This window comes from Drosophila guanche, unplaced genomic scaffold (assembly GCF_900245975.1).
Source record: "Drosophila guanche unplaced genomic scaffold, DGUA_6, whole genome shotgun sequence".
In the NCBI taxonomy this organism is placed as follows: domain Eukaryota; kingdom Metazoa; phylum Arthropoda; class Insecta; order Diptera; family Drosophilidae; genus Drosophila; species Drosophila guanche.
This window is the reverse complement of record NW_022995744.1, coordinates 12,218,660-12,232,561: the sequence shown is the minus strand read 5'-3', so window position 1 is coordinate 12,232,561 and position 13,902 is coordinate 12,218,660. Positions and strand designations below refer to the sequence as shown.

Genomic DNA, 13,902 nt, shown 5'->3' with positions numbered 1-13,902 from the left:
ATGAGTCAACAAACGACTCAATCTCGGCTACAGCTACAGCTACAGCTCCTTCTCCGTCCTTTAGATGCTGGCTTTGACGCTGAAAAATGTGTCGGCGGATGATGAGGCAACATTGCGCGAGTATCCGGTAGTGTTTCGCATCATCAACCCCAAGGCCATCACCATGGGCCAGCTGTACGGCCGCTTCGATCCCATCTCGCACGAATGGTCCGACGGTGTGCTGGCCAAGACATTCCGCGAGCAGGTCCAGGGCCCACGCAACGAGCGTGCCTGGGTCATGTTCGATGGTCCCGTGGATGCGGTGTGGATTGAGAATCTCAACACGGTGCTGGACGACAACAAGAAGCTCTGCCTCATGTCCGGCGAGATCATGCAGATGACAAAGCTGATGAACATGATGTTCGAGCCCGCGGATCTGGAGCAGGCCTCACCCGCCACAGTCTCCCGCTGCGGCATGATCTACATGGAACCATCGCAGCTCGGCTGGCGCGCCTTTCACAAGAGCTTCTCGAATATCCTCGTGAAAATTGTGGGCCTCAACGAGATCTACATGACGCTCTTCGAGGACATGGTCGAGTGGCTGATACCCGCCGCCCTGGACTTTCTGCCGCAGTGCAAACAAATGCTGGAGCTGTCGCCGATGTATCAGTACCAGACATTCTCCCGCTTCTTTCTGCACTTCCTCGACAAGCACAAAGTGTTCACGCAGGTGTGGTTCCAGCAGATGTTCCTCTTCTGCTATGCCTGGGCCTACTGTTCGGCGTTGACGGGCGCCGGGCAGCGCACCTTTGACGCGCTCCTTCGCAAGGTGATCTACGGCTCCAGCGAGGAGTATCCCAAGCCCAAGTACTTCTCATTGAATCGCGGCCAGATGTTCCCCGAGAAGCTACTGTTCCTCGACTACCGCTTCGACGAGGCCGAGAACTGGTGGACGTGGCAAAAGTCCACGGATGATCCCTCTTCCGCGATTCACAACTTTCCCGATGAGTCGCAAATCAGCGAACTGATTGTCCCCACCAAGGAGACGGGCTACATCTCCTACTGGCAGGACTTTTGCATCTCCAAATCGTACGGCATGATGGTCATTGGACCCACGGGCACGGGCAAGAGTGCCATTATCACCAGCAACCTGCTGGCCCTGCCCAAATTCGCGAACATGGTGAACATTATCAACTTTTCGGCTCGCACCTCGGCACAAATGGTGCAGGATACAATCATGAGCAAGCTGGACAGACGCCGCAAGGGTGTTTATGGGCCATCGCTGGGCAAGAAGGTAGCTAAGGGATCTCTCAATTGTATATATTATTATATCTGTAAATCTCTGGTGTCTCTAGTGCACAGTTTTCTGCGATGATGTGGCCATGCCCTCGAAGGATACGTATGGCTCACAGCCGCCGCTGGAGCTGCTGCGCACCTGGCTGGATCATGGCTATTGGTCGGATCTGGTGGACACCACAAAAATCGAACTGGTGGACATGGTGTGTAGTCCATAAACTGTCCATAAGTTATCTGTGAAAACATCACAGTTCATCCACATTCACATCTTTCACTTTATCCCACACAGACTCTGATGTGCGCCATGGGCACTCTGGGTGGCAGCAACTTCATTTTTCCGCGTCTCTATCGCCACATGTTCGTGGTGGCTGTCGATTCCTTTGAGGACTCGACCATCGTTCGCATATTCACGGCAATTGGTGATTGGCATTTCGCCAAGGGCTATCCCGACAAGGTGGCACTGCTCTCCCGTGTATGTATCAGCGCTGCCCACAGCCCTTCCCTCTGCTTTCCTCTACAAAAACAACAGCAACCGCACAGCACACACACAGATATGAAGGCGGCGGATGATTGTCTGGTCTGGTCTGGTCTGGTTGGGGTCTGTTCTGGTCACTGGAGTCAATGGAGTTCGTGTTTGGCTCGCATCCAAGCGATGGGCGCATAATAAAATTAAAATGGCGTATTTTATAGCTTCATTTCCCGCCGCTCCTCCCAAACAAAAAAAAAAAGAGGAACTCTGGCCTGTCTGTGCCTGTGCTGTGGCTGTTATTTTTATTGAGGATGTGTGTAACCCTTTTTATTTGTCTGTTGCAGGGTTTGGCCGAGGCAATGGTCAGCGTTTATCGCGAGGCAATACGCACCCTGCTGCCCACACCAGCCAAGTCCCACTACTCGTTCTCGCTGCGCGACATCACGCGTGTCTTCCAAGGCATCGTCATGGTGCCCGCCAAGCGGATGCCCGACCCGGAGAAGCTCGGACGCCTGTGGGCCCATGAAACTTATCGCGTATTTTATGACCGGTGAGTGTCGGCTCCTCTCTCTGTCTGTCTGGCATTTACATATATGACATTTACGTTTCAGTTTGGTGGATCAACGGGATAGGGATCGACTGCTTATCATGGCCATTGATGCCTGCAAGACGTGTCTGCGCTTCCCCCTGGAGCAGGCCTTTGCGGAACGCATCGAACCGGGGGAGAAGCTGAGTGACAATGATATACGAAATCTGTTCTACGGCAACTACATGGAACCGGATGCCGAGCCAAAGTTCTACGATGAGGGCGAGAGCTACGAGAAGCTGGAGAAGCTCATGAAGTACTATCTGCGGGAGTACAACTCCTTTTCGAGCACGCGTATGGATTTGGTCATGTTTCGCTTTGCCATTGAGCATGTGAGCAGGTAAAAGGCAGGCCCTTTCATGCATTCCCTTTAGTTAACCAAGGGAAATCTCTCTCTGTAGGGTTTCCCGTGTGCTGCAAATGCCGCGTGGCAACATTCTGATGGTGGGAATGGGCGGTTCGGGGCGTCGCAGCTCCTGTCGCTTGGCCGCCTACATTGCCGACTGCCGCCTGATGACGGTGCAGGTGTCCAAGAGCTATACGATTACCGACTGGCGGGATGATCTCAAGAAGATACTCATGTCGGCCAGCTTCAATCTGAATCACACCGTTTTCCTCTTCTCCGACGCTCAGGTGAGTGACAGATAGAGATCTCCCTACCTCCACTTGGTTTATGGGTTTTGTACGCTGTTGTTATGCTAATACGCCATCAGAATGGCTATTTAATAAGGTTGTAAATCGTAGATAGCTTTAATCGAAACCTCCAGGGCGGAGGGAACAACAAACCCATAAACCCACAGACTCTGTGCTGCCTTTAGAATGTGTTACACTTAGAGAAAAATTGCTAAGTAAAGAGAAAAGCTTGCAAAACTCAATTAAACATTCATAGAAATTAAAAAATATTATTCTTTAAATTATATAAAATATAATTGAATTTTTAAAGAAGTATAATTAACTTAAAAATGATTTAAATAGCATTGAAATAGTATTTAAATATAATTAAAATATGATTTCAATTTATTTTTGGATATTGAAAAATTAATTTTTTTTAGATTTTAAATATTAATTAAATTTTAATTTCAAAACCAAGCTTCCCTCTCTCGTCTCTCAGTGCTTAGCTTTTTTCTTCAAGTGCATGTAAATTGATAAATTAAATTGAAATTAATTCGAATTTGAATATTCTTGGAAATAAAACAGATTTTACACACACACACACAGCAAACGAAGTCAGAGATGAACTGTCTTGCATGTGGAATAAATCAACAATTGAATGTCGACTCGAATCCGTTTTCAATACGGAAGCTTCACAGCAGAGCAGCAACAGCAGCAGCAGCCAGCACTCATTGTTTTAGCCAGAATTTGCATTTATAATTAGGTTAATTGTTCAACTAACTTGATTATTGCACAGTAATTTGCATAGGCAGGCAGTAGTCGGTAGGCAGTAGGCCTAACAGCACCAAATACCAGCCAACAGACAAACCAAATTATGGCAAATCAAGAGAAGGCTTCAGAGAGCAGCAGCAGCACAGGTTTAAATGGGGGGCTTAAATCCAAATTAAATGTGGGCCAATAAATTAGCATGGTCAAAAATAAACTCTATCGAATGTGGCAAACAATAATGCAGGTGCTTACACATTTATTGTTATACAGTTTATCAGTTCAATTCGGATTCGATCCTTTGTGTTTTTCTGTGGCACCATTTGACCGTGAAGCGTGACCGAAACTATATTGTTGTATCCCCCACATAGGAAGCCATTGGGGCGGATTAAAACTGCCTCTTAATTGTGTGTTGTTGTGTGTGTTTTTTCCACAGCTAAGCCCCCCGAAACACAAACACACACAATAGTCAATCGAGTATCGAGTGTCGAGACTACTGTAGACATTCATTGGCCGGCCGCTCGCTCGGGGGCCCAAGAAATCGTTGCCAAGGAATTAGGATTGTTTTTCCTGCCTGCCTGTATTGCAATCAATGATTTATCTCTGGCCTGGCCTGGACTGGTCTGGTCTCTGGTCCGCATGCAGATATTAATTAACAATTACACCCCGAAATGACCAACCAGAGAGAGAGAGAGTGAGTGAGAGCCATGAGGAGGTATCAAGGGCACTTAGGTGAATGCAAAATGCATGTACAGACCAGGCGCAGGCACAGGCACCGGAACAGGGCACACAGAGGGCCCAAAGCCCAAAAAGAGGCTCAGGTTACATAAAAATGTATTTGGCCAGAGCCACAGACACACTGCTGCAGCTCCAAGTGCAGCCCAACTCCAGTCCCAAAATCCCTAATGCACAACTTCGATTTGCATTGCACAATTGTGAATTCCTGTCTCTACTCTAAGGTTCTCCTCTTGTGTGTTTTCCATTCTCTGTTCAGGCAACGGATGAGGGCTATGTGGAGGATATCAATGGCATACTTAATACCGGTGATTTGCCAAATCTCTACCAGCTGGAGGACAAGGCAACCATCATGGAGAACATGGCGAATGTTGCCAAGCAACTGGTGAGTGCAAAATACAACGGGGCAGGGAGGCACACCCGAGAGTGGTAAATACATTTGAGGCTGGATTTCATGCCCTCAGTCCCAGTCCCCATTCCCAGTGTTAAGTAAACCCCAAATCTAAACTATAACTCCCCTTTTGTAGGGCCGGAATCTGGACACGTTGCCCAGCGAGGTGTATGCCTACTATATCGACCGGATACGTGAGCAGCTGCACATTGCCTTGGCCTTCTCGCCCATCGGTGACTCCTTCAAGGAGCGCATTCGTGTGTATCCCTCGCTGATCAACTGCTGCACCATCGACTGGTACATGCCCTGGCCGGAGGAGGCACTGGCACGCGTCGGCATCTACTTTGTCAGCTCCATGAAGCTGAATCGACCGCATGACGAGGCCGAGCAGGCGGAACAGGCACAGCCACCGCGAGTCTCCGATGAGTCTGCACAAAGCGGAGAGGCACATCGAGAGAGCGTCGAGGAGGAGCGCGAGCTGACGCAGCTGGAGAACGATCTGGTGGACTGTGTCATGTTCTTCCATCAGTCGGTTGTGGATGCCAGCGAAAAGTGTTACCTGGAGCTGGGACGCCGCAACTATGTGACGCCCTCCGCCTATTTGGAGTTGCTCAAGGCCTTTCGCACCTTCTACAGCCGCAAGCTGGATGAGATTACGCGGCTGCGAGATCGCTATACGACAGGTCTGGAGAAGCTCGACTTTGCCGCCGGCCAGGTGGGCGAGATGCAGGCAAATCTCTACGATTTGCAGCCCAAACTGAAGGTTCTCTCCGAGGAAACAGATCGTATCATGGTGAACATTGAGCGTGAGACGGCAGAGGCTGAGAAAAAGAAGGAAGTCGTGGGCGCCGATGAGGCGGCCGCCAATGAGGCAGCCGCCGCTGCTCAGGCCATCAAAGATGACTGCGAAACGGACCTAGCCGAGGCCATACCCGCCATGGAGGCGGCCCTCGAGGCGCTCAACACGCTCAAACCCGCCGACGTGTTCATTGTCAAGTCCATGAAGAATCCTCCCTATGGCGTGAAGCTCACCATGGAGGCGGTTTGTGTGCTAAAAGGCATCAAGCCGGACCGCAAACCAGATCCGAGTGGACACATGGTGGAGGACTATTGGGGCCCGTCCATGCGCATGCTCAGCGACATGAAGTTTTTGGATTCACTGAAGACCTTCGACAAGGATAACATTCCACCGCCCATTATCAAGAGGATAAGAGAGAAGTTTGTTCAGCTGCAGATCCATAAATATAATCCCTGATTAATCCTCTTTTCTTTCTCTTTCAGATACATTGCAGATCGTGATTTTGTGCCGGAGAAAATTAAAGCCGCTTCGATGGCCTGCGAGGGCATCTGCCGTTGGGTGCGTGCCATGGATGTCTACGACAAAGTGGCGCGCATTGTGATGCCCAAGAAGGCCGCTTTGGCAGAGGCAGAGGGCGAACTCTCGCAGCAAATGGAGAAGCTTAATGCCAAGCGTGCGGAGCTGCAAATTATTCTGGACAAGCTGCAGAAGCTCAATGATTTCTTTGCGGAAAAGTCGCGCGAAAAGAAGCGTCTAGAGGATGAGATAGACAATTGCGAGAAGAAGTTGAACAGGTCTGTTCTGGGCAAGGTTTAACCATTTACCATTAACCATAACTTGACCATTTGCAGAGCTGAGAAGCTGCTGGGTGGCTTGGGCGGTGAGAAGACACGCTGGTCGGAGGCGGCCAAGAACCTGCACGAATCCATCAGCAACATTGTGGGCGATGTGCTCTTAGCTGGTGGCTGCACCGCTTACCTGGGCTTCTTTACCACCGAGGTGAGTCGTCGTATGTGCCAGCTACATTCTCCCCATGCCCCATGCCCACTCCCATTCTCTTGCCCCCCCGCTAATGGCCATTTTCTCAGGCTCTCTGTCCGGGAGATTTTCCCCCATAAAGGTTTTTAATATGCATGAGCACGTTGCATTGATTTTTCTTTCTCTCTGTCGTTCTTTTTTTTTTTTTTCAATTTTCCCTCGCTCTTAGATGGCTGACGCGACATTTCCTTCTCCACCTCCCTCCCCTCTGTCATATTATTTTCTATATTCTCTGTGTGTATATGCACGAGTTTTTCGTATGCACAAATGCTGACATGTTAATATTTAGCTAAAATCTCCTATCCCCCCCCTCCGAAATTGTATGCTATATTTGCAGTACCGTGTGAACATCCTAAATGAATGGAATGCCCTGTGCTTGAAGCGGCATATACCGTGCAGTGAAACCTTCTCGCTGGCCACCACACTGGGCCATCCGATGACGATACGCGCCTGGTCGCTGGCCGGACTGCCTGCCGATAACTTTTCCGTGGAGAATGGCATCATTGTGACCAATTCGAGTCGCTACTCGTTGCTCATTGATCCGCAGGGTATGGAGAATATGTTCCTCATATGTTCAGGATCACTAATACTTTAGGGAATATTTCTTGCAGTTCAAGCCAACAAATGGATCAAAAATATGGAGAAAAACAACAACCTAAAGGTGGTCAAGCAGAGTGATTCCAACTATATGCAGGTGCTGGAGTTGGCCATTTCCTATGGCCAGCCTGTGCTCATAGAGAATGTGGGTAAGTTCGGGGAATCATTTTGAAGTTATCCTCTGTGGTGGCTGAACTTCTTTTCTGCTTTCTCTTCCGGGACAGGCCAAAAACTCGACTCGAATCTAACGCCCATTTTGGAGAAGAACATTATCAAGCACAAGGGCGGTCTGTTCATCAAGAGTGGCGACACAATGATTGAATACAATCCGGACTTTCGTCTATACATAACGACCTGTCTACGCAATCCGCATTATCCGCCGGAAGTGATGGTTATGGTAAGTCCGCTCACCGCTCTGTATCGAGTCTCTCACCCCTCCCGTGCCCCTGGTGGGCAATAATAAAACGACCAACTTAAATTGATATTTGGAAAATGTGCAGGCAGCAGGCGGCAATCGCTGGGAATATGCAAATTTTCGTTCGCATTGACGATGTCGTGAGGCAGGCAGGACAGAGCGACTGCGACTGCGACTGGGACGCTGCTGATGTACGTGCGAGCCAACGAGGGGACATCTATCCCGAGTTCTAGTCCTGGGATTGTCGAGGAGTGTTTATAAAAAGTGTGCCAGCATTTCCCAGCTCTGGCTGCTGCTGCCGTTTTGCCATCGCTTTTTATGTGCTGCTGCAACTGCTGTCAGCAGTTTTCCTTTTAACCATCTCTATTTTGCCACTCCCACCCACCGCCACTCGCCCCTTTTTCTGATTCTCTCTCTGTGTCTGCTTTTCCTTGTGCTTTCCTTTCTTTCCTTTTTTTGTGGCACATTGTGTGTTTATTTTGAGTTTTCTTTCCATTTTACGTGCCACACTCGCTGCTGCCTCCACTCCATGCCACTCCATGCTCCCTCCCACTGATCCCCTCTCTTGTGTTCTCTGTGTTTAGGTAACAGTATTAAATTTCATGATAACGGAACAAGGATTACGCGAACAATTGCTGGCGATTGTGGTGGCACACGAGCGTCCCGATTTGCAAGAGAAGAAGGAGCAATTGATTATTGAATCCGCAAGGAATCGTGATGCATTGTACACCATCGAATCGAAGATATTAGAGGTAAGTCCTCGGTTCCTCTTTTCTCTACTCCTGCTCCTGGCATAATAAATATTTGCATTCCTTTGAGCCATCGCTTGCTTTCCATTTGGCTTGCTCTGCTCCTCTGGCTACCCAGATTCAATTAGAACACAGAAATTTATGCTCTTGTGCCTCGGCCAATGACAATTCAATTAACTGGAAAGCAAAACCTAACCAAACTGTTCTGTCTTTTAGGTTCTATCCACATCGGAGGGCAATGTCCTGGAGGATGAGAATGCCATCAACATTCTATCTTCGAGTAAGATCCTGTCTGAGGATATCCAAGAGAAGCAAGTGATTGCCGTGGCCACGGAGATAGAAATAGATGCTGCCCGCCAGCAATATATACCCGTGGCCAAGCACTCGGCCATTCTGTTCTTCTGCATCAGCGAACTGGCCAATGTGGATCCCATGTATCAGTATTCGCTCTCCTGGTTCCTCAATCTGTTTGTCAACACCATCCTGAAGGCACCCAAGTCGGATAATCTGGGCGATCGACTGAACAATCTCAATGATTACTTTACCAAATCGATTTACACGAATGTCTGTCGTTCGCTCTTTGAAAAGGATAAGCTCGTGATCTCGCTGGTCATGTGTTTGGGCATTCTGGTGTCGCAGGGTCGCCTGGCCAAGAACGATCTGTTGTTCTTCCTCACCGGAGGCATTGGCTTTAAGAGCATTCCACCAAATCCTCTCAGTGCCTGGCTGCCAGACAAGGCATGGGCTGGGGCAGTTCGTGCCACGGATTTGGCAGAGTAAGTTCGGATTTTCCTACCATTACGATAGCTGAATAATCTCTCTTCTGTTTGTGACAGCCTCAAGAACCTGCCGGAAAAACTGCAAAGCAATGCGGAGGCCTGGAAGGCTTATTACGATGCTGCCAGTCCCGACCAACTGCCGCTGCCAGCGCCCCATAATACAGTGAATGAAATGCTATATCTGATCGTGCTCAAGGCCCTGCGTCCGGATAAGCTGGTGCCAGCTGTAAGGGTATGTGTTTACCCACACCTTTCGCTTCGCTTCCCTTCCCTTTAGTGCTTTCACTGTATAACTCGTGTTTTCAGGCTTTTATTACGCGCAACCTGGACAGGTCGTTCGTGGAGCCGCCTCCATTCGATTTGGGTGCCTCGTTTGCGGATAGTTCGCCGAAAATACCGCTGGTATTCCTGCTCTCACCCGGATCGGATCCCATGGCCAGCCTCTTCATGTTCGCCAAACAACGCAACATGTACGACAAGTAAGTTAATTAACGAGAGTGGCCGACAGTGGTGGTGGCTCAGCTCATATTTCCATGTCCATCGTATGCCTGTGTCCATGCAATGGGCAGGGGTTTGGCACTCCCATTTGGAGTGTCTCCCTGGGCGAGGTGGCATGATGTTTTCGATTAAGCGAGACATGTGCGCCGCCTTGTCGATATGCATAGATGTGGGTACACTCTCCATTCAGCGCAGGCTACTGCCACTGTTGGCACCTCCTCCTCTTTAAAGAACCAAATTTATGCTAAGCACATCCGCTGCCCCATTCTTCGCTCTCTGCACAGATTGAAAACCATCTCGCTGGGTCAGGGCCAGGGACCGCGTGCTGAAAAGATGATTATGGAGGCGGCCCGTCACGGCCAATGGGTTGTCCTGCAGAACTGTCACGTCGCCTTCAGCTGGATGGGCGACTTGGAGCGCATCTGCAACGATACGACCCTAACCGATGGCGCCCACACCGACTACCGTCTGTGGTGCACCTCGTACCCAAGCGCCGTTTTTCCCGTCTCTGTGCTGCAGAACTCCGTGAAGATGACGAACGAGCCGCCCAAGGGCCTGCGGGCGAACATGCATCGCTCCTTCACCTCGGATCCCCTCATGCGTGACAAGTTCTTCACGAACGCGTTCCTCTTCTCGGACTCGGCCAACAAGTGCTGGCTTCGTGGCGTCTTTGCCTTGGTCTTCTTCCACGCTGTCGTGCAGGAGCGTCGAGAATTTGGTCCCCTGGGCTGGAACATTCCCTACGAGTTCAATGAATCGGATTTGAAGTGAGTAAATGCCATCACATGAGTGGTTAACCTATAGCTATAGCCTTCTTCTTTTAGGATTTCCCTTCTGCAATTGAAAATGTTCATCACACAGAGCCAGAGCATTCCCTTTCGCGGTCATGTCTATCTCACGGGCGAGTGCAACTACGGCGGCAGGGTCACTGATGACAAGGATCGACGCTTGATTCTGTCGCTGCTGAATATGATCTACAATCCCACAGCCATTGAGGTGGATAAGTGAGTGGCAATTACATTATCTTCTCTAGCCCAAACTCTTCATCTCTTCCCTGCCTTAGCTATGCCCTGTCCCAGTCTGGCAACTATCGTGTGCCCCTGAGCCCCACGCGCCTGAATTCCATTGAATATGTGTCCAGCTTTCCGCTCAGTCCACAGCCAGAGGTCTATGGTTTGCATGAGAATGCGGATATCAATCGGAATGTCAAGGAAACCAATGCGGTAGGACAAACACTCCCACTTTGTACCCTTAAACCCCTCTCTATGCTCTCTCCCCACAGCTCATCGGCGGCGTGCTGCTCACTCAGACCGATCTGATGGCCTCGGTGAAGGCCAGTTCTGCGGGTGGCGCCAAAGAGGATCCCGCCATTGCCATTTGCAAGCAGCTGTTGAGCCAGCTGCCGCTGGAGTATGACATAGATGAGGTGTCCAAGACCTATCCCGTGATCTACACCAACTCGATGAACACTGTGCTGCGGCAGGAGTTGATACGCTTCAATCGGCTGCTCTCGTACATACGCAAGAGCTTGGTCAACGTCAGCAAGGCGGTGGTGGGACAGATAGCGATGATACCAGAGCTAGAGCGCACCCATGCATCGATGGTCATTGGCAAGCTGCCTGCGGATTGGCTCAAGAAGAGCTATCCATCGCTCAAGCCATTGGGCAGCTACGTGAGCGACTTGCTCGCACGGTAAGCATTTCTTTAGCTCTTTTTCTGACCCTCTCTGTGTATATATATATATATAATTCCTTCCTAGACCATTTGGGCAGCCATCAATGGCATTGTATTGAGCGCTGAGCTCTCCTCTCCTCTGAGTTCTTTTCGTTCTTTGCCTCAATTGTGCAAATATAATAAATGTATAAGGCACACACACACACACACACATCCTGTCCTCTGTCCCATGTCCCTGTGTGGCTCCTGCTGCTGGCATTCATGGCAAAAATCTTATTTGCTTTTGACATCAAAGGACTCTTGCTGCCACTGCTGTTTGTATGCGCTCCTCCTCTACCACTGCCACTGCCACTGCCACAGCCACTGCTTCTGCTGCTCTGCTTTTGTGTGTGCAGCATTCCCTTTTATTGTCGTCGCATGTTTAATATTTATTAATAAATTGAAAAATAAGATAACTCCAGCTCTGACCACACAACTCTCCGTGTGACCCGCAGGTTGGCCTTCTTCCAGGATTGGATTGAGAAGGGTGAACCCACAGTCTACTGGATATCTGGCTTCTACTTTACCCAGTCCTTCATCACGGGCGTTCTGCAGAACTATTCGCGTAAGAATCGCTTCCAAATCGACATGATTTTCATTGAGTTTGCGGTGACCAAATTTGAGGTGCAAGTCAGTCAGACACCCGAGGTGGGTGCCTACATTCGGGTAAGTTTTAATCCTCCAAGAAACTATTCATTGAACACCAAATAAACGTTGAGTTTTGATACATGCAACAGGAACAAAAAGAGGTCAATGATGAGACCAAATTTATACAAGTAAGACTAGAAAGACTCCTAAAACCTTTGCGCACACATTTCTTAGTTATTTTTGCACTACAATAATTCCGTTTCCTTCATTAATTTCCCATTCTGTTGCTATCCTACCAAAAGGGCATATTTATCGAAGGCGCTCGCTGGAATCGCAAGACCAAGGAGATAGATGAGTCCTTCTCGAAGATTTTATTCGACACTCTGCCCGTTATCTATCTGCGTCCAGTGCTCAAGGCCCTGGAGGATATTCCCCGCTCAACGGGCGGTGCCGAAGGCGACACCATCTACGACTGTCCCGTGTACAAGACGAGCGAAAGGCGCGGCGTACTCTCCACCACGGGCCATTCCACCAATTTCGTGATGTACCTGCAGCTGAAGTGCTCCCGGACACAAATGCATTGGATTAACAGAGGCACGGCCTGCCTCTGCCAGTTGGATGATTAACTGGGAGTGGGAGTGGGAGATGTGTGCCGGATGCCCCCTCGTACAGGTTGTGATCCTTGCACTGAGGCTGGGGCTTCCGACTGTCGTCCGGCATGGACCCCATCTATATGCAGATATATTTTTGCGTGGATTTTTGTTTCGTTTTCTTGTTCTTTTTTTGCTGCCAATATTCCACCCAGGAAGCTCAACCCAAATAGATTGGAGAGAGAGAGAGTGGAGTGTAGTCTTGTTTATTCAGTTGCCCCGTGTTTTCCACATCCGACAACTGGGCCACGGGGCATGGGGACATGGGGACATGGGTGGCAGCTCTGAGTCCGAGGGCGCTGCGAATGATGATGATGATTGCCAGATATAAATTAAATATGCAGCAATGGTGGAGGAGTGGGGGATACATATATATAGATATATATTTTTTATATGCGCCATTTACAAATGAATAAACGAATGAAACACACACCCAACCCCACCCATACGATACCATTTGAAATGGAGAGCCTAGGAAATTGTTTACTACAAAAGTGCCGAGAGCACTTTCGTTTAATTAACTTTAAAACTCAATGATAATTCGAAGAACGACCCGAACAGGATGTACTAGCCATGCGTGGGGTTGGGGGTTAAATGTAAGACCCTCACAACAGTCAACAACAAATATCGACACAAAAATAAAAACCAAATTCCATTCTATTCTTATTCAATCGACATCTCGAAATACCTTTTTTGAGCAGACCAAAAAAGCACTCCACGTTCTTGGCCATCGAAAGGTGCTCCATCATGCTGCCCTGCCCCCCTACCCTCTCATCTTGCGGCTGTATGTCTCAGCTGTGAGTGTGGGCTGAGAGGCAGCAGCAATTTAGCATATCAAAAAGATTTATGGCATGCGTCCGTGGCTCAATTGGAGCAAAAATAAACACAATTTAAACATTTGTATAAGAAAAATTGAAATATGCCAAAGAGGAGACGCAGACCGAGGCGATCGATCTCATCGGTTAAGTCTATTAAATCATTCCTCTATTAATAGCCTAATGGAGCGTAGCCGTGTAGCCAAAGCGCCGCCAAAAATAGCAACACTCGAGAGCACTCGCGAGGCTCAACCTTCCAAATCCAATCGAATCCAATCCATCCCCTTCCAGTTCATCATAATCATAAGCATAAGCATATCGAGCTCTTGGCAAACACTCTCCAACGTGCATGGCCTTAAACGCTGATCGAGAGCCATCTCGCAGCCATTTAAGCAGCATTCACCGCACAAAATGAAGAAGCATCGACT

The 13,902-nt window shown here is 49.1% G+C and overlaps 1 protein-coding gene across 1 annotated transcript in view; it reads left to right on the top strand.

Moving 5' to 3' along the window:
- Window positions 1-12,956, top strand: part of LOC117579384 (dynein heavy chain 3, axonemal) — a 33,481-nt gene extending 20,525 nt beyond the window's left edge. The window contains exons 30-52 of the mRNA XM_034265256.1: window positions 65-1,273; window positions 1,335-1,478; window positions 1,565-1,747; window positions 2,089-2,294; window positions 2,356-2,670; window positions 2,732-2,963; window positions 4,702-4,827; window positions 4,970-6,051; window positions 6,115-6,426; window positions 6,484-6,631; window positions 7,008-7,218; window positions 7,282-7,416; window positions 7,492-7,664; window positions 8,267-8,434; window positions 8,648-9,207; window positions 9,268-9,442; window positions 9,517-9,689; window positions 9,993-10,475; window positions 10,533-10,712; window positions 10,772-10,931; window positions 10,991-11,400; window positions 11,877-12,087; window positions 12,312-12,956. Coding sequence (XP_034121147.1) covers window positions 65-1,273; window positions 1,335-1,478; window positions 1,565-1,747; window positions 2,089-2,294; window positions 2,356-2,670; window positions 2,732-2,963; window positions 4,702-4,827; window positions 4,970-6,051; window positions 6,115-6,426; window positions 6,484-6,631; window positions 7,008-7,218; window positions 7,282-7,416; window positions 7,492-7,664; window positions 8,267-8,434; window positions 8,648-9,207; window positions 9,268-9,442; window positions 9,517-9,689; window positions 9,993-10,475; window positions 10,533-10,712; window positions 10,772-10,931; window positions 10,991-11,400; window positions 11,877-12,087; window positions 12,312-12,635 — 7,320 coding nt within the window. The 3' untranslated portion in view covers window positions 12,636-12,956. The remainder of the gene's footprint in view (window positions 1-64; window positions 1,274-1,334; window positions 1,479-1,564; window positions 1,748-2,088; window positions 2,295-2,355; window positions 2,671-2,731; window positions 2,964-4,701; window positions 4,828-4,969; window positions 6,052-6,114; window positions 6,427-6,483; window positions 6,632-7,007; window positions 7,219-7,281; window positions 7,417-7,491; window positions 7,665-8,266; window positions 8,435-8,647; window positions 9,208-9,267; window positions 9,443-9,516; window positions 9,690-9,992; window positions 10,476-10,532; window positions 10,713-10,771; window positions 10,932-10,990; window positions 11,401-11,876; window positions 12,088-12,311) is intronic.
- Window positions 12,957-13,902: the final 946 nt, after the last annotated feature.